The 25464-nt window shown below is 34.0% G+C and overlaps 1 protein-coding gene across 1 annotated transcript in view; it reads right to left on the bottom strand.

Moving 5' to 3' along the window:
* Positions 1-1379: 1379 nt before the first annotated feature.
* The window catches only part of LOC140448453 (uncharacterized), a 36526-nt gene continuing 12441 nt past the window's right edge, over positions 1380-25464 (bottom strand). The window contains exons 2-4 of the mRNA XM_072541531.1: positions 22467-22515; positions 17702-17777; positions 1380-1599 (exon numbers count right to left, since the gene is read on the bottom strand). Coding sequence (XP_072397632.1) covers positions 1420-1599; positions 17702-17777; positions 22467-22515 — 305 coding nt within the window. The 3' untranslated portion in view covers positions 1380-1419. The remainder of the gene's footprint in view (positions 1600-17701; positions 17778-22466; positions 22516-25464) is intronic.

Raw genomic sequence — 25464 nt, 5'->3', positions numbered from 1 at the left:
ATATCAACAAATCTGCAAGATATACAAACAAAAATAAGCTGCTCCTCGCCATCTGATCCCTCGAAAGGAACTTCCTTATGGTAGTTATCTTTCTTAAATCTGCCAGGAGGACTCTGGCCTGCAAACACCGGTTAACTTGTGTGCATGTGGGGTGGTACAAGACTTATTACGCTTTCTTAGTAAACTTTACCATTCGAATCGCTCTTTTCTGAAGGGACAAGGTTTATTTATGTGAACTGAACATGTAAAGTACAGTCAGTAAGCTATTACTTATAAAGATCATTGCAAATTTGACACTAACTCAACTTATATTGATTACATATTACCCCTAAATAAGAGATAAAACATTCAGAAATATGTACTATTGGTGAAGTTGTATAATTCGTGTTAGATAAATTAATCAGTCTTCCCTTTTTTGTGCACTACTACCCATTTTAACAAAAAATATCTATTTTAGTACTTAAATATTTATTTTGAGATAACCTTCTATCCAGAATTATATGTAGTACACAGATAAAAAAATAAAATAATAAAATAAAAGAAATAAAATAATAAAAAGCTGCATATAAGATATCATGAAACAATGGATGAAATAAAAGAAGTTCTTATTAACCGGATTCTTAAATAAAACGTATAAAGACATACTCACGTTAACAAAATACATTAGATAATTTTCGCATATGAAAAAACACATCCAACTTGGTAATGAAATCCTTTTGTATCTATAAATCTATTTTTAGAAAAGCACGTACCTACTAAAAACAGGTATTTGGTAGTACACATATCTGTTACATACTGTAATGCGTATGAATGATAACAAAAGTAAGGAGTCCATATGAACCGTTTAGAATATCCGCTGGAAATAAACGGCTTAATCCCATAGTTGCCAAACTATCAGAGCTTACTTAAACCGATATACTTATGGTTCCAATATACACGGAAAAAGATCTGAACGACCCCTATAATATATACACGTGAACTAAGCGATATACATTCATGATACAGGCGTAATTAGGGGCTCCACAAAATTTTTAAAAATTATGAAACTATACATGTTGACGAATCGACAGAGCAAATATTATGGAATGGTCAAGTGAGCTCCGTATATCGGTGGTCACTTGACCATGGAGCTCACTTGAACCTGAATTTTAACATGGGCGGAGTCCACTTTATGCCGTAGATATATATATATATATATATATATATATATATGTATATGTATATATGTATATATATATATATATATATATATATATATGTATATATGTATATATATATTTCATAATTTGTGTTTCAAATTGGTTTATTTTTTGTTAGACTACTTCTTTCTGTTTTATTCGCATCAGCGCTTTTTGATAACACAAATTAACAAAAACTAATAAAAATAAGAATATATCTTTATTTACAAAAATAATAGAATTAATAACGTCTATTAACTTCACACTTTTTCATCTTGATGCATGTTTCTCTTACTGTGGCCCTATCAACTTCATAAAAGATATCAACCTCCTCTACAAATGAGTCTAAGCATATTTGCTTTGTTTCATCAGTTCCAAACAGTATATCACATACAAAATCTCTTTCAGGTCTTACTATTTCCTAAAACAAAAAATCAAAAATTAAGATTATATGCATCAATAAAAAAATTATAGAGTACCTATGTCTAAATTTAAAGATAGTTGGTAAATGTCATTTTCTTATGCAAGTATTTTAGGTGAATAGTTTAGTAGTACTTTTTAAAGACAGGAGTATTTCTACAGTATGTTATTAAATATGATTTAATCATAATTAATGTAGGAAATAATCTAGCTTACATAACCGTATAAGGAAAGGAGTTAAATTATATAACAGTTGTAAAATGTTTATAATAAAAAAATTACTTTCTCGTTTGATTTTGGTTCCGCCTGGATATTTACGCGGGAAGAATCTTCTTTCTATTTTTGCGGACAAGGGAACGATTTTGGGTGATGATGTCACTTCGCGATGGAGCGCAGTAAGAAACGGGCGCTTTCATTGTAGAAGTCCAAATTTGGTTATCGGGATTTCGATGTTAGTAGTTAGAGTGAAGAATGACAGTGACTGAGTAGTAATGTTCGTTTTCATAAAGGTTAAAAATACCAGCAAAGTTATCGCTTAATTGCATGAGTTTTGGTGAAAAGAAGGTGATTTGAGCTCAAAATGCCATGTGGCAATCTTTGTAAAGTGAGTTAATCACCATTTCGTTGTAAGCTGTATCCTGTAACAAGGGATTTGATAACAGCGTTTTGAGGGCTAAGTAAGCCGACATGGTTTTAAGTGGAAAATGGGCAGCCGAGTATCTGATTTAATTCCTTCCAAAATTTGTCCAGCCTCCATCCATTTTGTGTCTTCCAAAGGTAAGGTATTGAATGTTTGAAGTTTGTGGGACACTGAAATCTAAGGTAACAAATTTTTGTTTTAATTTAAAAAGAAATAATGAACCAGTGAAACGAGTAATATAAGTTAATACAATAAGATTTGCTCTCATGCCAATTTAAAAAGTTTATAAATACATGTAAGTTTTATGTATCAACTAATTGTCATATTTTAGTTTTCTTTTAAAAAAAAATAACCTTTGATAATTAATTAATCATTCAGACAAGCTTAGGAAGTTCATTTCAACATCAGTTAGTGCAACTTTTTTTATCATTTGGTAGGTACATAACCATAGTTTTAAAGTCTGTTTTGTGAGAAGGTTCAATTTAATGTTTGTTGATAAAGTTAGATATTTTTTGTAATAACTGCTTATGTACAATAAAAATGAACATGTAATTTAATAAACATGAGTTTAGAAAAATATTTGTTTAAAAAAATATTCACCCTTAAACATCTTTTAGGAAAGAATAACTTAATCTTTTCTTTTTAAGCAGCAAGAAGATTGTTTTAAAACGGCTTCTTAATTTTAAATAGTTTAGAAATCTTCTTATTTAGTGTTTGACCAGGACATATTTGTAAGTATTTCTTGATTTTATTTTCGAAGTTAGTTCTCCCAGTCCCAAAAAAAAAGAAATTCTTATCCACGACCTTGCTCTCCAACCAAAACTCGAGTAGTCGTTCGTAAACGTTTTAATTTATTTGCTTAACCTATCTCCAAGCCCATTAATTGTTCAGTCCCCCTTTTAACCCCCTATAAGCAAAATAATAATTGTCACACCAGTGTTAGGTCTTACATACGAAAACATAAACGAACTTACAGTACGAGACCGTTGTCTACTACCAAAAATGTCAGACCAATTGGACCAACTAGGAAAATTTAAATATTTCTCATCATTATATTTAGCGTTTAGATTTCACCAGAATTAAATTGAGCCAACAGATATCCCGAAGACAGCATTTTAAGTTGGCAATGGACATTAGGAATTCGTTCTTATGATATTCGTATTAATCAATTTCCTTGCTATTTTTTGCAAAGGGTAAAGGACAACATCCTCTTAGGAATCCATAATAAAAGATGCTTTTTATATATGACATAGTATTTATAACATAGTATGGAGTAAAAACAAATCCTGCTAAAATAATATGCATAAAAACTCTCTGGAACCAAAGAACAATACAAATTTAATATAAAATCATTCCTAGGTTTAGCCAGTTGTTACCGAGGACTTGTCCCAACCCTTACCGAAATTTCGAAACCACATAAAAATTACTTCAAGAAGTATAGATTATAGTATTTAGACTTAATTAAAATCTTACTTAAAAACAAAATTGCTCAATATTTGGCAACATATATAGAATAGAAGTAACACTAAATTAATAGAAACAAAATCTTCCGTCCTTCTTAGAACTTCTGGCCTTCAAATTGTTAACAGCAAGTCCCCATATCACGTCTCAGATTAGGACATATATAGTTGCAACTCATAAATTCCTGCTTAAAAGAGAAGAGAAACCAATGTGTATAGTTTGTAAAAGTAAAGTGACCGGGCAACACATTTTGATTGACTGCTCAAGATGCGCAAGTAAGACTACATTATTACCTTCCAAAAATGTTAAAAGAACTACTAGGAGAATCTAAATATATAGCTGACGCAGTAGAATTTTCAAGATCGATAAAAATTTTTAATAAAATTTAACACAATACTTACTTAGAATGCACACACACACCCACACGCACACACGCACACACACACACACGCACGCACACACACACACACACACACACACACACACACACACACACACACACACACACACACACACACACACACACACACACACACACACACACACACACACACACACACACACACACAATCAACATATATATTAACACAAAGACAAGCCGTGGTCAATGGGCAATTTATAGACAGTTGTATAATCTGATCACAGACTCAGTATGTGATCAGATTCGTTCTTCAACTACTACGATCTAACCATCTAATACCCAGATATACGAGTAGATCCAAAATACATTTCCAAATGGACGTTTGCACATGAGAGGCATCATAACACTCGACCAGGTCTGCAGGGTTATAACTGGTACACAGACTGATCCAAAAATTGCAGAAGGATCTGGCGCAAGAAAATTCGGTAGTGGTAAAAATTTCTATTCCACTAGGAGAATATATTACTATATTTCAAATAGAGATTTTTGCAATGTTGCAGTGGGCAAGAGCACACAACATCCGAAGACATACAAATCCGACGAGGAGTGAGACAGGGTTGTGTCTTATCACTCTTTAATTTGTATTCGGAGTCTATATTCAGAGAAGCATTAGACGAAGTCCAAGGCGGAATCAAGATTAACGGAATCAGCATAGACAACATCAGATATGCTGATGATACCGTCTTAATAGCAAGCTACGCACAAGAACTACAAAATATAATAAACGTTTCCAAAACTAAAACTTTAGTATTTTCAAAGACACCAATAAACGTACAGGTGTATGCCAAGGGTCAAATAATAGAACAGGTAAATTCCATAAAATATTTGGGAACAAATATCAATAGTCAGTGTAATCCAAAAAAAGAAATCCTATCAAGAATCGAACAAGCAAGGAAAACATTCATGAGCATTAAAACATTTTTTACAAGATCAGACCTTAGTCTACAGCTTAGAATCCGAATGATCAGATGTTACGTTTTTTCTGTCTTACTGTATGGCTGTGAAAGTTAGACAATGGACTCTAAAATAGAAAAAAGAATATATGCCTTTGAGATGTATATACAGACGAATGTTGAGGATTCCATGGGTACAAAGAGTTACTAATGTTGAGATACTTCGTCGCATGTATAAACAAAAAGAATTACTAAGAATAATCAAAGAGAGGAAAATGCAATACTTGGGTCATGTGCTGAGAGGCGAAAAATATGAATTACTTCAAGTTATACTGGAAGGAAAAGTACAGGGCAAAAGATCAGTAGGAAGACGCCAGAACTCGTGGCTGAAAGACCTGAGGAGATGGTTCGACCGCTCATCCGCCGAGATCTTTCGTGCAGCAGTTTCCAAAACTACAATTGCCATTTGGATCGCCAACCTTCCAAAGGAGAAGAGTGCGCAATGAGAAGAAGAAGTGGGCAAGAGAAATCAAGTGTAGCGTGCAAATCCGCTACTTTTTAGAATCAATTTTCAAATACCCACATTGCATTAGAGGTCCTCTCATTTAGCCGTGTTTATTTTCATTTTAGAAAATATTTGTTAGTTGGTCCATCTACATTTTGTGTCCGCCCGGTATAATACATTTTCAATTTTATAATGCACATAGTGAGACCCGATTCGGATTTCAAAAGGTATTTCCATTATCCCGAATAGTATTTATTGAGAAAATACTATTGCCATTTTCATTTTGAATCCCTACATTATTTCCCGTAAAATAGTCATTCTTATACGATATTTTATTCCGAAGCAAAATTATTTATCAAGTCGTTAATTTTTTGTAATTTTAAAACATTCAAAGTTTGGCAGTCTCAATAGAAATTTCTGCTTCCTTATCAGCTAATACTGACCTTCAGGTAATTTCTTTTGCTGTTATAAATACCACGCTGGTCCCATTGAGTGATCTTCTATCGATTCCAGTCGCCAAGTAGGTGTAACGAAAATGCGTTCCTAGTTGGCACCCAGGAGAAGGGCGTGGCCCTGATATTAAGATGTTTCGTTTCCAGAAATAATACATAGTAGCGGTTGCCCAAAAATAAAGGAAATATGTAATAGGTACCAGTTCCCAGAAATAAAGGAAATATAATATAATATGTAATAGCAGTTCTCCAGATGGATCCATCCTTTTAAAAAAAAACCCAGCAGTTTCACAAACAACAGTTCCAGAGACAACAAATGAAAACTACCAACTGAAGCCTCACGAAGAAGATCTTGAGCTGGAAATAACCCAGGACAGCACCGGAAGAAGCCCGCCGACCACAAGCTAAGTTTTTTTTTTAATAGAATTTTGTACTTGCCTGTCAACAAGGACAGATTATTTTGTATACAGTAACTTCAATGAATACTAAAATGTAGATCCTTATTGTTACTAATAAAATGAGAGAATAAAGCATTTATACCGAAGTTCATTTCTTTTACTGATAGTGTACCGTATGCATAGGGAATGCAGAGGAGTGGAATAAAAGGACCCACAAAAGTCTCATGCTCGCCGCGTTGATGTTGGCGATGTTATCTTGAATTTGTTTCTTGGTCAGTGTTGGCATTATGAAATAAGTTCAATATTTCATCATCAACATGAACACGACAAAATTGGCGCCCCAACTTAGGTTCTACTCTCTGTTTTCTTTGGTATGTGGTGCACTGTTAGTATTGGGTGAATTTTGGTATATCTGTTTTATAACTTCTCATTTTATTTTGCTTGATAACGTATTAATTCATAGTCAGTAATTTGTCTCTCGCTGATATAACTAAATTGCATAAATTTAAAGTATTTTAATTTTTAATAATTGATATTAACTCAGTAATTCATTTACTTTAATATCTTGATCATAAACATACGTGTATGTATTATTAGGGTTAAATTAGTCGTTGTTTTTTTTTTGCCGCTAAGGTGGGATTTTCTTTTGCTGATTGATTGTTTTTCTTCAACACATTTTTCACAATGCCTTTGCCTTTTAACCCGAACCATCTTAAAGCCAGTGAATTGTCTTACGAGATTGAAATTAGAGGTCAAAATGTTCCCAAAACGGTTGATGAGAGAAGACAACTATTACGTGGTCTTCTAACACAGGAGTCTTCAAATCGAAGCACTTCTTCCATTAACGTGGACATGGATTTTGCTGAAAATCTCAAACAAACTTCAGAGTCTGTCAAAAATATTGCTGAGATTGTTGAAGGTTTCATTGGTAGCCGCAAGTCGACACAGTATAAGGCACTTATTGATCGCCTAAGTCATGTTGCCAACCGTCTGCGACGTATGGAAACAAATACGGAGCAGGAGCAAAAGGACAAAAAGGAACTCACGACGAAGTTGTCAATGTTGGAAGGGGTATTAGAGGAGAAAATAACACCTCAGCAGGATGATATTGCAGAGGCACCAGCCTCAACACCAATCGCTTTGCCTGTTAGATTGCCACAGGTAGGAATCCCAAAATCAATTCCTGTTTACAAGTGGGATCTACAGAAGTTTACCGGTAAGGAGAATCTAGTTGGTTTCCTCGAAAAATTGGAAACATTAAAGATTTCGCGAAATTGCACGGATCAGGATTTGTTTTTGTCGTCATCAGACCTTTTTGAGGGTCCAGCGTTTACCTGGTGGCACAATCATTTTGTACGCCAGTCTTTCACATCATGGGCTGATTTAGTCAGTGCCTTGAAGGAGACGTACCTCCCTGTGGATTATGAGAGGAATCTTTGGGACAAAATCCGGTCGACAAAGCAACAGTTTAGAGAGCCTGTTTCGCAATTTATTTCAAATTTTGAGTCATTGTTTCATCGTCTTCCCAGACCAATTCCGGAGGAAGAGATGGTGGCAGAAATTAGGCGGGGGTTGTTGCCTGATTTTGTAAAAGCATTAGTTTTGCATGAAGTTCGCTCTGTAGGGGAGTTAGCTTCGCTTTGTAGAAAAATTGAGGGTGCGTTAGCAATCACATTAAAACCAGCTGCAAATGCAGGTTTGCAGAATAGAACGACAGAGTCAAGAAATTCCAGGTTAGTATGCTGGAATTGTAGGTTACAGGGTCATACATTCCACCAGTGTAGACGGCCCAAAAATTTGTTTTGTGTTGGGTGTGGTAGAAGCGAAGTCTCCATTAATAGCTGCCCGAAATGTTCAAAAAACGTGCGCCCTGGGGCAAACATCGACGCTCCAGAAACGTCCCGAAATTGAAAACCCATGCTAATTTTGGTATTCCGGAAAATTCCGATGATATTTGTACTGATTTGTCAGGCAATAATAATTGCAATTATGATTTTTCAAATAAAAATAACTTTTGCGTTAATGGTCAAATCCCTGATATATGTAGTAAGGTTGCGCAACATAATTTTTCAAACTGTGAAAAGTCAAATAATATTAATGAAAATTATACTTCTAATAGTATTTATACGCCGTACTCGTTTGGTAGTTCAAATTTAAGTTATTTTATGTCTGATTGTGAGAATTCTACTTTTTCTAATTTTCCCGATGCAGAAAAATCACAAGGTAAATGTGCTATTGTTAACTTTAGCAATAGAAATACTAAGCGTTCTGGTAGGTTTACTAATAATTTGACTTCCTAAAATTCTTTTTATGGTGGAAATTGTCATCTTTCCAAAAATAAGCACTCGCCTAGGGTTTCTCAATTTCGAAATAATATGGAAAATAATTTTTATGACGATATTTATGGTGATAGATTTTCTGCAAATGGAAAATCAATTTGCTTTAGCCATAGTCGGTCCTCTAAATTTCTCTTCTTCTTCCCATCCTCTTTCGTCTTTGAAAATGAACCCTATCAAGTCATCATCATCATCGTCTTCTCCTTCTTCTTTTCCTCTCGCGACTTGTGAAATAAACATTGATGAGTCATCATCATCGTCCTCTATTTCTTCTTCTTCTTGCCCTCTTTCAAATCCTGAAACAATATTCAATAAAAAAGGCTCAATTTCTCATGCCTCTGTCTCTTCGTCTTCTTCTTCTTTTTCTCCAATTCCAATTGCTCCTTCGGTTAATAAAAATTCTAATGAAATTTTAGGGCTACAGTTTTCTGACGCAGAAAATTTTTCAAAGCATATACATGCTTACCCATTATTGGATGTCCATGAATCTGATAACCGTCCTTACATTACGGTCGCTATCCATGATGAAAATATTTCAGCACTGGTAGACAGTGGTAGCAATGCTTCTATTATTGGTTTTCCTTGTTTGTATTTACTTAAAAAATTTAACTTGCAATTAAATTATGATATTTGCATTCAGTTGACTACTGCTGATGGTAGTATTCAGAATACAATTGGTTTTGTAGAGTTACCAGTGAATTTGTTAGGTACTGTCCACACTTTAAAATTTTTAGTTGTCCCTTCTATTTCCCATAAGCTAATTTTAGGCATGGAATTTATTTCGAAGTTTGAACTTAAGATTGATTTTGCAAAATTTTCATTTAATTCATCTGAACTTTCGACTTGTGTAGTAAATACTATAATAAATAGGATGAGTCTTTCTCCGTTGCAATCAGCACAGCTTGATTCTATGGTGCAGCTTTATAAAGAAATAGCCCCTACGGATTCAATTGGGCGCACCAGTCTCTATACACATCATATTGACACAGGTGATGCAAAACCCATTAAACAACGTCAATACCCATTGTCTCCGGCAATGATGAAAATCTTGAATGCTGGCATAGACGAGTTGATACAACTTCAAGTCGTTCAACCTTTAAATATTCCCACTCCTTGGCTGAATCCTTTGTACCTTGTTAAAAAAAAGGACAACACGCATAGAATTTGTTTTGATGGTAGAAAGTTGAATTCGGTTACAGTTCCAGATAGCTATCCGATGCCTCTCATTGACTCTATTATTTCTAAAGTTAGAGATGCAAAGTACATTTCTTCAATTGATTTACGTCATGCTTTTTATCAAATCCCTTCAGATGAATCTTCTAAAATTAAGACTGCTTTTGCTGTTCCAAATCGCGGGGTATTCTGTTTTAATGTACTCCCTTTTGGTCTAAACAATAGTGCCCAAGCCATGTGTAGGTTAATGGACAATGTTATAGGTCCAAAATTGGATCCTTATGTATTCTATTACATTGATGACATTATAGTGGTCACTCCAGATTTCAAAACCCACATGGAGGTTCTTTCGTCCCTTTTTAGGCAACTCAAGTCTGCCAATTTGACTATTAATTTTGAAAAATCCCAGTTTTGTAGATCCTCATTGAAATTTCTTGGCTTTATAGTTGATGAAAATGGTCTTCGAACTGATCCAGAGAAAGTCCAATCCATTCTCGAGTATCCCGTTCCAAAAACTTCTACTCTAATCCGTCGTCTCATTGGTTTGATTGGTTATTATCGTCGTTTTCTTCCCAACTTTAGTACAGTTTGTGCTCCGATTTCAGATCTTTTAAAAGGTAAAAAGAAAGGTCAACCCATTTCGTGGAATAGTCAAGCTGATGAAGCTTTTACTAAGGTTAAAGATCTTCTAACCACTGCTCCGATCCTTGCAAGCCCAGACTTTAGCAAGAAATTTTTCCTAGCTTGTGATGCTAGTAATTTAGGTGTTGGAGGCGTGCTTTTTCAAAAAGAAGATGGATTTGAACATCAAATTGCTTATTTTAGCAAAACATTAAACAAGTGTCAGCGTAAGTACAGCACTACCGAAAAAGAACTCCTTGCAATTCTTTTATCGATTGAAAAATTCAGAGGTTATATCGAAGGTACTGAATTTACTGTGATTTCAGACCACAGTTCTCTACAGTGGCTTTTTACAATGAAAAACCCCTCTCCACGATTGGCTAGGTGGGTTATGAAATTGTCGTCACATAAGTTCGATGTGGTTCATCGTAGTGGATCATTAAATGTAGTGGCTGATTCATTATCAAGGATTCCTGAAACGTATTCAAATATTGCAATTCTTAATTTAAATAACTTAAAAGCAGATGCTTGGTATAGTTCATTATTAAATAAAATTATTAGTAATCCCGACTTGTATCCTTCGTTTAAAGTGCAAGGTAATGTTATTTACAAACATGTTTTTTCAAACTCTAAGTTCTCAGACGCTTCTCCGGAATGGAAAATTTTTGGTCCCACATCTCACAGACAAGATATTCTCAGAATGTATCATGATGAGCCTACAGCTGCACACTTAGGCATTTCTAAAACCTTAGCTAGAGTTTCTGAGCTTTACTATTGGCCTAAAATGAGAGCTTATGTCATTAGGTATATTTCTAAATGCAAAATATGTTGCCGTTCAAAGTCTTCTAATCTATCGCCTGCAGGGAAGATTGGAAAATATCGAGATATTAATTTCCCGTTTCAATTTTTGTCTGCTAACTTGTTAGGACCATACCCAAGGTCAAAAAATGGTAACCGTTACCTTCTAGTGGTTGTAGATTGGTTTACCAAGTTTATATTTGTACATCCCATGTCTTCAGCAACATCTAAGGGTATTGTCAAGTTCATAGAAAACCAAGTTTTTCTCATTTTTGGCGTCCCTCAGATTTTTGCAGTTGACAATGGTCCACAATTTATTTCCAAAGACTTTAAAGACCTACATGTCCAAATGTAATGTTCAAAAGATATGGTATAACGCTAGATACTTTCCTGAGATAAATCCTACTGAAAGGGTAAATAAAACCATTGTTACAGCTATTCGTTCTTTTATTCATGATGATCATAAAGAATGGGATAAAGAAATCTTCAAAATAGCCCAGGCAATCCGTCTTGCCAAACACGAAGTTACAAAGTTTTCTCCTTCTTTTCTGACCTTCGCCAGAAACATCCCAACTGACGGATCCTTTTTTGGCATCATTGAGGAAAGAGCGAATAATGCGTTAAAAATTAACAACGAGTTATTTACTCCTAGGCCTGCCGACGAGTTATCCCCTCTCTTTGCAATGGTCCAGAAAAGGTTACGTCAGGCTCATGTTGCAAATTCTAAACGTTACAATCTCCGGAAAAGGGATGTACAATTTCATGTTGGTGATAGGGTTTGGAAAAAGAATTTTGTTCAGTCGAAAGCTGTTGATAATTTCTCAGCTAAGTTAGCTTCGAAATTTGTACCATGTATTATCAATAAAGTTATTTCTCCATTAGTCTACAACCTTAAAGATGTTAATGGTGTAGATCTTGGAAACTTTCATGTGAGAGATATCAAGTTAGATGTTACCAACTCTGATGATGATAGTTCAGTAACTTAATTTTTTGTGCGGATTAACATTTTGCCAGTTACTCTTTGCTTTTTTGATTTCATCAATCTTGCTTGAAATTATAAATTTGTATTTGGTTTGATTTGTTCTCGTAGTTGCTTGTTCTTGTAGTTTTCGCTTAGTACTTTGATGTTCAGTTTACACTTGAATAGCTTTGCTTAGTACATGTATGTATAGCTTCCATGCTATTATGCTTTAGTTTTTTTTTTATTTTTGGCCATTTTATTATATATTTTACGTTTTTTTTTAGCGGTTACGTTTAACTCGCTTTATTTATAGTGGTTGATTTGTCCACTATATATTTTTTCTCACTGTGCTTAGGCCTGTGATGTATTTTTGCGTAAAATTATATCCCTCTTTCTGTGTGAAACTCAAATGTTATTATGCTATACTCGATTGAGATCTCTGAGTGTAATTTCATGGCGTTTTGGAGTCATTTTTGTTGGTTTTTGCTAAAACCATACACCCTCTTGCGTATTATTCTTTTGGATTTTCAGTGCATTATGCTATAGTTTTCTTCTTGTGTAATCACGATCACTCCTTTCAGGAATTAATATGCTTTATTTTTTTTCTTGCGAATTTTTTGTATACTTGTAATCTTGCTTACTACTTTTTCATTTTCATCTAAATGCTGGCGCCTGGCTTCTTGTTGATACTGGTTTTGTCTCTTATATTTATGAGCTTTATCCACTTTGTTTGCTTTCCATCTGGACACCAAGACTATAATTTTCTTAAACAACAAAACATATTCATCAAGACATAGATTTCAAAGCGAGGTTTTCTAAATCGTTAATTTGTTAAATTCGTTATTGTTTTTGTTCTCTCACGTGTTTAGTGTTAGTTATCTCAATTTTTGACTTGCTTAGAAATAAGTGGTAAATTTATAAATTTCATGCACTATTCTGTACTGGTATTATAATGGGTATCAGTTTTTATATATATGCTTACCTTTACCAGTTCAGTTAGAATGAGTAAATTTTAGGATATCTGTAGAGAATCCTTAGACTTGTGACGATTGTGACAGTCTTTATTATAAGAAGTGGTCGTTAGACACTTCAACTTGATGTATCCTTGTTAGGAACATTAATTTACACTTGAGAGTGAGCAAGAATGCTACTCTATCGCATAAATGGATACTGGATGTATCATTTATGTTTCCCTGAGGCTTTAGTCTATGGACGGCCTGTTTTTTAAATACAGTAAGAAGAGCACTTACCTATTTAAATATTATCTAGGAATTTTTCCATTACATTGTGCTGATGGTCAAATTTTCATTTTAGAGTCGTGTTGCTTTAGTGCACGGTGAAAATATTTTTTTATTGTATGGTAATGCTATATTACGTTAGGTTACTGATAAATACATGTACTTATGTAGTGAATATTTATTTAATATTTTGGGATTTTTGGGTTTTTATTATTGCAATTTATACTATACTATATTTTTTCTTGTATTTACTAATAAATTATTGGTGAATCTATTTACATTTTTTTTTCTCATTCACTTGATAGTGCTGCAAATGAGTAATGCCTTTTAAATCTAGTTAGTGGTGATTAATCTTTTTTCTTTTTGTTTATTTTTTTTTCTGCAATCTCCTGAGGATACTGTTATATAAGAATTTTGAATCTTCTTCCGATATATTATTCCGTTTTGTTTTTGTTCTCTTTCTTCCTCCATGGCTGTTAATTTCACTTTTAATTTCAATTATTTTTTCTTCTTCTTTCCATATTTTCTTCGTCTTTTTTATCTTCTTTATTTGTTTTATTAAAAAAATTTCCAAAATTTGTAAATTTTTTTTTCCGAGATGGGGGGTGTGTAGCGTGCAAATCCGCTACTTTTTAGAATCAATTTTCAAATACCCACATTGCATTAGAGGTCCTCTCATTTAGCCGTGTTTATTTTCATTTTAGAAAATATTTGTTAGTTGGTCCATCTACATTTTGTGTCCGCCCGGTATAATACATTTTCAATTTTATAATGCACATAGTGAGACTCGATTCGGATTTCAAAAGGTATTTCCATTATCCCGAATAGTATTTATTGAGAAAATACTATTGCCATTTTCATTTTGAATCCCTACATTATTTCCCGTAAAATAGTCATTCTTATACGATATTTTATTCCGAAGCAAAATTATTTATCAAGTCGTTAATTTTTTGTAATTTTAAAACATTCAAAGTTTGGCAGTCTCAATAGAAATTTCTGCTTCCTTATCAGCTAATACTGACCTTCAGGTAATTTCTTTTGCTGTTATAAATACCACGCTGGTCCCATTGAGTGATTTTCTATCGATTCCAGTCGCCAAGTAGGTGTAACGAAAATGCGTTCCTAGTTGGCACCCAGGAGAAGGGCGTGGCCCTGATATTAAGATGTTTCGTTCCCAGAAATAATACATAGTAGCGGTTGCCCAAAAATAAAGGAAATATGTAATAGGTACCAGTTCCCAGAAATAAAGGAAATATAATATAATATGTAATAGCAGTTCTCCAGATGGATCCATCCTTTTAAAAAAAAACCCAGCAGTTTCGCAAACAACAGTTCCAGAGACAACAAATGAAAACTACCAACTGAAGCCTCACGAAGAAGATCTTGAGCTGGAAATAACCCAGGACAGCACCGGAAGAAGCCCGCAGACCACAAGCTAAGTTTTTTTTTTAATAGAATTTTGTACTTGCCTGTCAACAAGGACAGATTATTTTGTATACAGTAACTTCAATGAATACTAAAATGTAGATCCTTATTGTTACTAATAAAATGAGAGAATAAAGCATTTATACCGAAGTTCATTTCTTTTACTGATAGTGTACCGTATGCATAGGGAATGCAGAGGAGTGGAATAAAAGGACCCACAAAAGTCTCATGCTCGCCGCGTTGATGTTGGCGATGTTATCTTGAATTTGTTTCTTGGTCAGTGTTAGCATTATGAAATAAGTTCAATATTTCATCATCAACATGAACACGACACAAGAAAAATAAACATGAGGAGTGTCGAACTTTAGGCTAGTGTAGGAATGCTGAGGGGAACTCGATAGACTGGCGAAACATAACAATGTCACACTGGTGTCCGTTGCAGGTCACCGAGAATATCTTCACCTTATTATGTCGTCTTCTAACGAAGGTTGGTGATCACTTCTTTAAACGCTTCCCTACCTTTTGCTTTCTTCTTACTTCTCAAGCTTTTTCTTTCCTCTACTCTTCCTTGCATGATGACGTGCAGAAGAGAGTATTTATTGTTTCGAAGTATGTAGCCCAGATACGATGTTTTTTCTTATTTTAATTGCATTCATAAGCTTTCTGTCATGTCCAACTCGTCTTACCACTTCTTTGTTTGAGACTTTTGCATACAGCAATGAAAGAGTTGATGTATTTACCAGCAGAACGTAGGCTATACAAAGCCTGGATCCGAAGGCAACCTAAAGCTATGGTTGGTAAGAACAGTGAGCGAAGCATAACTCACAGTCAGTCGAACACCGCGCACGTTCGTTAAAATCAAAGAAATGGTTCTCTATGAGAACGGTTTGTTAGGTTCTGCAGAGCTGCGCGTACTGCAAACCGATAGCCGTGTACTTCGACGGTGTTCGCTGGAATCAACTGCGATTTGATTTGGACCCAAACGTTCAGCTGAGCTCACAGCGTACACATCTATACCAAAATTATAATTGTATTTTTATATAGTTATTATTATTGTAATAATTAAAAGATGTCTACTAAATTTTCTCCCGAGGAAGATGAAAGACTAGTGGATCTAGTACAAATCCGTGGAAAGTCTAAAATGTTCTCGAAATTTTTCCTCTGTTTGAGAGAATCTTTCTTCGACTGTTAATTTAAAAGCACCTTCTGTATTAAGACATGAAAAAATTTCGTTCACATTTTTATTTCTTTTATTTAAATTTAACGTCATCAACTCTGCTTCCTCCTCTTCTTGAAGTAATATAATTATTGCGTTAAGTTTGCGAAAATTCATTTTTTTAAACGTACAACCTTTGAGATAATAAATGTGAAACTAATTTCTAAACTTGTTTTCAGAGCGACAGAATATTTATGCGAATTAATCTAACAAACCAACTCAACCAAAACTGCCGTGAGTCGAGTACACCAGATTCTGCTGTACGCTGCGCAGTGTTCTAACAAACCGTAGCTTAACTCTCACTGAAAAAATGTACCCGGTTGAACACATGTATATTGGACTGACATTATTTGTCTGATTGCAAGAGAAACGCAGAAGGTACCCCAGGTGGGTAGGAATTCTATTCCACAGTCCCATACTGTAACAACACAGATGACCCCAGAAGTATAACTATAAATGGCAGTGAGATAGAACAAATCCAGGAATATATCTACCTAGGCCAAATCCTGAAACTTGACAAAGAGAACCAAAGTGCGGAAATTACTAGAAGAGCAAGACTAGCATGGGCAGGATTTGGAAAACTTAGTTGAATACTTAAAAACCAAAAAATACCCCAATACTTAAGGAGCAAAGTGTTCAACCAATGTATCCTTCCTATCATGACATATGGATGTCAAAGCTGGACCCTAACCAAGGCAAACATAAATAAACTAGCCACAACAGAAAGAACAACGGAAAGAGCAATGTTAGGTATACGACTGTCAGATAAAAAGAGGAACGACTGGGTAAGATCCAAAACAAAAGTCGAGGACATAACAACAAAAATTGCCAAACAAAAAGACCAACGTTGGAATACTACAATACAACATTGTAGACCCTACGAAAGTAAACGACCAAGAGGAAGACCACAGATGAGATGGGTTGATGACATTAAAAGAATAGCCGGAACAAATTGGAAATATGTTGTTCAGGATAGAGACCGATGGAAGGAGTTGGGAGAGGCCTATGTCCAAACATGGACGACGGAAGGCTAAGAAGAAGAAGATGGGCGAATACGGCTGAAAGTTCTATAGAAAACAAGCAGAAACCACCTCAGAGTCAGAATAGGCTTCATTACTGGGCATGCGCCAATCAAGAGACACCTGAATGTAATGGCACTTTTTCGTAGAAAAAGGGCACATTACGTTACAGACATTAAGTTACAGACTCTGTAGCAGAGAACATAAAACCGCCAATCATATCTTGCATGACTGCAAGACATTAGATTCCAGGCTACCAATTGACTCCAAAAATATATGGTACCCATCTACTAAACCTGTATAAGCTGGTACAGGGTATTAGAACACAGGTATGCGTATTATAAAGTAATAAAAGGTAAAAAAGAACATCAAATAAAAGATATATCTTCCTTTTTACAAAATTTCACTTAATTTTCCTATAACTCTGTATTGGATCACTAGATGTATTTCTAGTGTTCCAATAACTAATATATTGAAATTTTTGTGATAAACAATTTTATGATAAACTAAAACTCGTAAATAAGTTAGTTATGGATTAGTTCTTACCTTAGACATACCTTCTTCCTTGAAAATTCTAAAAAGATTACCAAGCATAAAACAAACTCCACAGACTAAATTATCTCTAAAAAGATACAAATAAATATGAATACGAACTTTTTAAATTTATTTTTAAACACTCAATCACAAAAAAACAACAACTATTTTAACTCACTATATAAATAACAAATTATGTCTCATTAATAATTAACGTATATTACGTTACAAAAACTAAACTTGAATCACCGCCTTAAATAATTAGATCGTAATTTCTAGATTTTGCGTGTCTATTACACTGAAAGTCGGGTCAGCACTTTGAACCAAAATTCCAGGAAGATATCGCAAATAAACCATTAATAGAACGCAGAACGCTAGTTACAATTTTTGGGATATTACAGGACAGTAGTTACAGTCTAATTACAGCTCTCCTTTCTTTCAGGCTGTTCGCCCCGAACAATACCTAAATGGACCAGGTCGGCAGATTTGGTCCTTCATGAGGACACAGTCTATGTAGGTGGACGAATTTCGGCTTACTTCGTGGGGTTAGTTGCACCCTGTATATAAGGTCGTTTATCTTCTTAGTAACAGATACGGCGGCCCCTCCCGGGGACGCTGCAACTTAAGACTTATCCTTCTGGTTGGTTGGTAGAGCCAAACTGCATCACCTTCCTTGAAGCTAACGGGAGTGGATTTCTGTTCGAACCTAACCTTAATTCGGTCAGTTTCGAGTTGTGGCTTATTCCTGGCGAAATTATGGACCTTAACCAGTTAATCTTTTAGGCCGTTGACATACTCGTGGTGTGTCTCTTGCTCCGCCTCTTCGTCTGGTAGATTGACATGTAGGAGATCGATGGGAAGCTTCATCTCTTGACTTGTCAATAACATTTCTGGAGTGTAACCAGTTGCTTCATGTTGGAAGCTTCGGTTAGGCTAGCAGAAACATAGGTACCAGTTTGTCCCAGCCTCTCTGATTTTTACATACAAACAGGGACAGGTGGTTATTGATGGTTTAGTAGTCGGTCTGGGGATTAAGCGGTGTCGTTCTGGTCTTCTTAATTCCCTGCAAAGCCATCATGGTCTTCCAAACTTCCGATTCAAAGTTGCGCCCCTGACCAGAATGACGCGGAAGTGGAACCCTATGTCGGGAAACGAAATTCACAAGCGGGGCCTCGCCAACTGTGATTGCTTCTTGGTTAGGTAGGGCAACTACTTCTGCCCATTTGTAAAAATAATCAGTCTGGAAATATAACAGATACTTGTTACTTGATATTGTTAATAGAAATGGTCCCAGAATATCAACAGCAACTTGTTCCCATAGAGTCCGGTAATGTTTTGTTAGAGTTTTCCCCTAAGTCTCGTTGTGATTCCCTTCTTGGACCTAAGTCCAGAGCGTAAGAGCGTGCCTAAGTCTGGTGAAAACTTCTTTCAAATTGGCAAGGTTTTCATCGAAATCCTTGCCAAAGGCCATGGTGACGTCGAGGTATACCAGACAAGTTTTTCATGTAAGTCCCCCAAGTTCTAGCTCCATTCTTTGTTCAAACGTGGCAGGTGCATTACACAAACCAAATGGCATCACTTTAAAATGGTAGAGCCTATTTCCAGCAGAAAATGCTATCTTCTCTCTCTCTCTCTCTCTCTCTCTCTTTCTCTCTCTCTCTCTCTCTCGCTCTCTCTCTCTCTCTCTCTCTCCTCTCTCTCTCTCTCTCTCTCATATATCTCTCTCATATATCTTCAAGAATAGCAAAAACTTCTTTTGGTTTTGCAAATGGGAGACGTCTTTGTGCCTGCCTTATGGCGTTGGAGTTGTCAGTGTTTATCCAATGTTGGACTAAGTCGTTGCGACGACCAGTTATTTTTCATTTAAAGAAGATGCCACTTTCGTTTTTGATGAACTCGTCTGCTTCTCTGTATTCATCTTGGGATAGATGATTCCGTGAATTCTTTAGATTTTACAGTTCAGTGGAAAGTTGGTAAGTACTGCTAGTTGTTGGCACGTTTTCTTCTATTCTGGTCACTCTTACTATTAGCTCGCATATTCCAAGTACTTGGCCTTTTTTAAAGGTGTTCTTGTTGTCATTTGGGTTGGCCATTCTTAATGGAACGGTTTTCTTATCCTTATCTACCAAAGATCTAGTCACAATGATCCTCTCATGGCCCTGCTTCTCTGGTTCCAATAGCATTACTATTAAGCCACCAGATGTATTAGTGCGACCACTCTCTATTCGCTGTTAGGGGGGATCTTTGTGTCTTCTGCTACTAACATATTTAGTTCATTTTGCTGCTTTCTAGGGATGGACAGTTGAATTCTTTTAATTCTCGAAGACTAAGGTCCTGTTTCTGACATCTACAATAAACCAATACCGGACATAATATCGATGCCCAGGATGAACTCGGCTATTAGGACCACTATTTCTACCTCGACGTGTCCCAGTTCGATTTTTACCGTATTGCCGTGTTTATTGGGTTATTTATTGACCTCTGTCAAAAATATGAAATCGAAGAAATGTTTCTTAAATAATATGTCTATATCATTTACCATCATCATTTAATCCAGATTTAATCCAGATCATTTAATTAGCAGATTTAGCCAAATGGCTCACACTCCCTCTAAGAGGAAAATTCACTTATTCCAGATAACTACGGTATCAAAAGGATTGAGCTCTGGTGGGACTCTTTCCAAGTTATCAATCCCTAGGTAACTTGGTATGCTGGAGTATATCCCAAAAATGTTCATACACATCTGGACGTCGTGAGAAGTACAGCTTTCTGCATGGCCTTATAGAGATGTTTATTTAGACCTAGCTGTTTTATGTTCTCTAGAAGGCTTTTGGAAATAACACCAGTAGTAGATAGAATAATAGGTACTGTCTGGGTACTTTCCATTCTCCATTATCTACTGATTTATCTAGATCTAGATCTCTGTACTTGGCAATCGTTTCGTTGTATTTAACACGCAAATTATTGGTGTTAGGTATCGCCACATCAATAAGTGTTGTTTGCCTAATAAGTGTATTAACACGTATGAGATCCGGTCTATTATGTGCCACTGGTTGGTCTGTGAGCACAGTGCGGTCCCAGTATAGCTTATAGTTGTTATTTTCAAGCATCGTGTCAAGGACGTATTATTAATAAGGAAGATGGTCTGTTTGGAGAATTCCCAGTTTGTCAGCTAGTTCTTGGTAGATAATCGTAGATAATCTTTCCTACTGAGTCATGGCGTTTATTATAACCATAGTGGTAAATGGTTAGTAAGGGCAATTATTGTAATGCTGACAGTTATTTGTTGTGTCTTCAATCCATCTATTAGTAGCTGGCGTTGAAAGTTGATTTCCCCAAAACTCGTGAATTTCTTGACTTGGTTATGATTTATTTTTATTTTTCATAGTGGAATTAAGTTTCCTGTATAACGCCTTCTCCAATAAACAGGGATTTTTTTGTTTTAGTGTGTCCAGATATTGTTGAGGTAGGTTATTTTCTGGATCATGTCATGAATGTATTAGAGTGTTAAGCAATATTTCTTTAGCTTTTTTGTTGATTTTTCTACTTGTTATTCCTCGTATATATTCCGTTATTTGTCCAATGTCCCTACGCAGTAATTCAATTTTCCTCGACAGTCGTTTTCCCAGGGTGCTATTATGTTTTCCTATTACATTTATGATAAGTATCGGACTCAAACATCCTTGACATACTTTCTTTATTGTTTCGAATGGTTCTGATAGCTCTTCGAAAATTTACATTTGTTCTCTGTTTTATTTTTCATTTTTCTCCAAATGTTGTGTAAAACCTTTCTTTTTCTCATCTTTTACTAGTTGCTTAACATTTATTCTCTGTCTTTTGCAAGTTTCATATCTACTTCTGTTTTTTTTGTCTAGTATCTACTCCTGCTATGGTTTTTTATTTTTTTTTACATATTCACCCCACTATGCTGTCCTTTATTCTCTTTCTTTATTTCTTGTAGTTCATACCTGGCATGCTATGTTGATTATCCCGTTTCTAAATCTATTTCACACCTTTGCAATTGTTCCTATTGTTTCTCCTTCATTTGCGTCTTTATCTACATCTCCAGTTCTTTGAATCTCATTGTTGTTGTTTCTTTCTGTCTGTAGTTCATTCTTTTTAGTTTTGACTGTGGGTTTCTGCTTTATTTTTTTTGCTTTTTAGTTGGTTTCGTCTATTGGTAAATGTTGTTTCAAGTAGGTAGTGCCCACTGCCTCTTTTATATATTTTTACCTTTACATTCCTTGCAGTTTATCTCTGTTGTTTCTATTGTGGTGTGGTGAATGATTGATTATTGCTCTCTTGGTTTAACTTCTGTATCTTGTGTATCTTTTATGCTAAAAATGTGTGGTCATGATAGCCAAATTATTATCTAAATGAAAAAACAAGTAATTCATTAAATTCTGCAACCGTCATAAAAATTTAGTTCAGTGAAACTTCAAAAGAAAATATATTCCAATAATTTTCCCAAACTCTTCTAACTTATAATGTATCTACTTTTTTGCATGTCTGCAGTGGTTCGTCTACAAATAAATAAAGTTGGGGAGATCTAGATAATGACTATATGATATAGTGTGTATTAACATACACTACATCACTAAGATAAAACCAAACCTCGTGAAAAAAACAGTTCTGAAATTATTTTTACATTATTATAGAGCCAATCCACTCATCTTGGATAATGTCCTGATAAAAGCGTTTTTAAATTGACTTGTATTATTATGTCTCAAATAAATGTTTAATATTAATAACTGAATGCTTAATTTATTTTACTTACGGGTCTGGTGTTGGTTCTGAATTTAGAAGTGTGGCTGATAATGCAATACCTACAACAAAATAGATGTAATTTTTATTTTACGTACATAAGTAAAATAATCGATATATTGTTGTTTGTTTGGGTTTATATGACTGCGTACACTAAATCCATTCACTAAGTTTACCATAATTAATAAAATAATTCTGTTATTAATTGAAATTTAATTTGGCCTCTTTTAAAAATTTTAATTTTTGTGTTCAATATATTACTTTTGTTGATATGCGTTGAAGGTACGGTGTGCTTGTAGAGTATTCTCTTTGTATATTCTTCATGCACCCTCCCTTATTATTATTAATCCCAAATATGTAAATTTATCCACTTCTTCATTTTCTTTCCATCCGCCCGATCATCAGTTTCCTTTCTCACTACCCAGTTTACCTTAATAATAAGAAACAGTGCAAGACATAAACCAGTGAAACCGATAACACAGTGATTCCATCTGTGATCTCTCCGGGGAATCTGAATCTATATCTTTCATAATAAGAGGAATGAGAAAGAAATATGAATTTATCACAATTACTGAAACAATGAAACGTTACTATTGCAGGCATGTGATTAGAATGGATAAATATTAATTATTATATTTAGGTGATAGTTATTGATGATAATTATTCGTCAATCTATACCTTCCTTAACACTTATAATACTTCTATTAATTGTTCGGTATCTGCCTTCATTGAGTCAATAGGTATATTGTCAGTTTCTTCAATGTTTACATTTAGTTCCTCTAATTTATTATCTTCTTTTAACACTTCTCTTATTTTATTATTTGCGTATATATTTCTTTGGAGCATTCGTTCTATCTTTATATATTTTTTTAAGTTTTGATTTTGTTTCTTTGTTTGTCTTTTAAATTTCTTATATTTCTTCATGCTTTACCGGTTAAGTTTCATATATTGGGTTCGTAAATCGTTTTCTGATACTCCTTTTTCACATATTATTGCTTAACTCCTACATTTTATCACTATATTTCCTTTCAAGTATCCTCGCCTCTTTCAATCTTTCCTTTTGCATTATTAATTTTATAATTTTTATCCTTTCTTCAAAGTAAGTAAACTAAAAGTATGTTTACTGTTTCATTGGCTATTTTTATCATCACTTACTTAAAAATAATTTCACATTTCTTCGACTGACTCTCTTATGTTGAAGCACAGTTCGTTTTATAGCTAGTCTCTCAGTGAATTTATTTTTTTAAATTTTTTTGTTTTAAAACTTTGACATCGAATATATTATTTCTGTTGGATTTCCGGTTTTACCTCTGGCTATATTCTGTTTTATTTTGGCTCTAACCCGCATATGATCTATCCTCATATCAGCTCCTTGTAGGTTCCTGTTATCTTATAAGCAGCTTCGTCTTATATCTTCCTCCCAGGCACTTTTTTTTCAGTATATTAGTTTATGTTTAAAAGCTTCCGCCGATTTTAAGCTCATTCTGTTAGAAAAATTAATCTATCAAATTGTGTAAACATAACGAGCTCATTATCATTGTTTTCTTTTATTCACTCCTTTCTAATCACTAGATCATGCCCTGTAATATTATTACCTATTTTAGCATTTAAGTATCCGATTAATAGTTTTATACTCTTCTATATTTTCATTTACGTTATTCTACTTTGTTTAGAAAGGCTAGAAAACTATTATAGAAGTCCATATATATATATATATATATATATATATATATATATATATATATATATATATATATATATATATATATATATATATATATATATATATATATATATATATATATATATATATATATATATCTATATTTGAAAACTCAATATACTGAAAACCCAAAATATGTGTTTTGTGTAAGATCGTACACCAACACATTCTAGAGAGAAGGCAGTGAGAACATACTTAATCCTAATACTTATATATATATATATATATATATATATATATATATATATATATATATATATATATATATATATATATATATATATATATATTGAAATGCTATTAACATAGGAGAAAGAAAGATGGTGTTTAAAGAAAATAATTTATAAGTTACACACTAGATAATGTTAGTAAGTAGTGAAGTGACTAGTGAGTGTAGTAGTGTCTGGGGGCTCGGGAGACTAAGACCTGAAGAAGACATCAGAGAGGATGTCGAAAGCTCGGCCCAATGAATATCGACGCGGTTCAACCAGGAAGCGGGTGAGTTTAATATTAGTGTTTAATATTAATTTTTATAATAGTATTAACCGGGAAATCTTTCCGAACATATATATATATATATATATATATATATATATATATATATATATATATATATATATATATATATATATATATATATATATATATATATATGTATATATTGAAATGTGTTTGAAGAAAATAATTTATAAGTTACACACTAGATAATGTTATATATAAAAAGTATTTTGTTATTTTAATAAGTTATATACTATAAAAATTATTTATATGAGGGTATTCTTAAGAAATTAGCATATAATAAGTGTAAAAAGTTTTTTTTTTAATAATTATAATATTGTAAATATATTTAAGTGAGCCATGTGCATAGGCAATCAAATATACTCTGAAAATGACATTCAAGTGATGATTGCGAATATAAAGTGGTTATTTGTTAATTTAAAATGTTTAGTTTATATATAGTTACGGATTTGAAGTAGTGTAATTTATTAATTTAGGTTGTTTAATTTATATAGAATTTTATATTCTGATCTGAAAAGCCTAAATGTCAATAAAATTCTCGATAGAAAAGTAAAGAATTCTCTAGAATACAGAATTTAACCTTTGTTTACGGTAGAACCTTCACGAATATGGTTATGTCTTTGGATCGAAGATATACTTTTTCGAGAACATTCATATATAGAACAATTCGAATATGATTTCTTGCCAGATGGTTCTGGAACATTGAAAAGGTATAAATACTCGGTGATTTGGATTCAAAATGTCCAGTCAGTCAGTAAGGGGGTCAGGA

This window comes from Diabrotica undecimpunctata, chromosome 8 (genome assembly GCF_040954645.1).
Source record: "Diabrotica undecimpunctata isolate CICGRU chromosome 8, icDiaUnde3, whole genome shotgun sequence".
In the NCBI taxonomy this organism is placed as follows: Eukaryota; Metazoa; Arthropoda; class Insecta; order Coleoptera; family Chrysomelidae; genus Diabrotica; species Diabrotica undecimpunctata.
The sequence above is the reverse complement of the archived record's forward strand: the minus strand, read 5'-3'. Positions and strand labels throughout refer to the sequence as shown.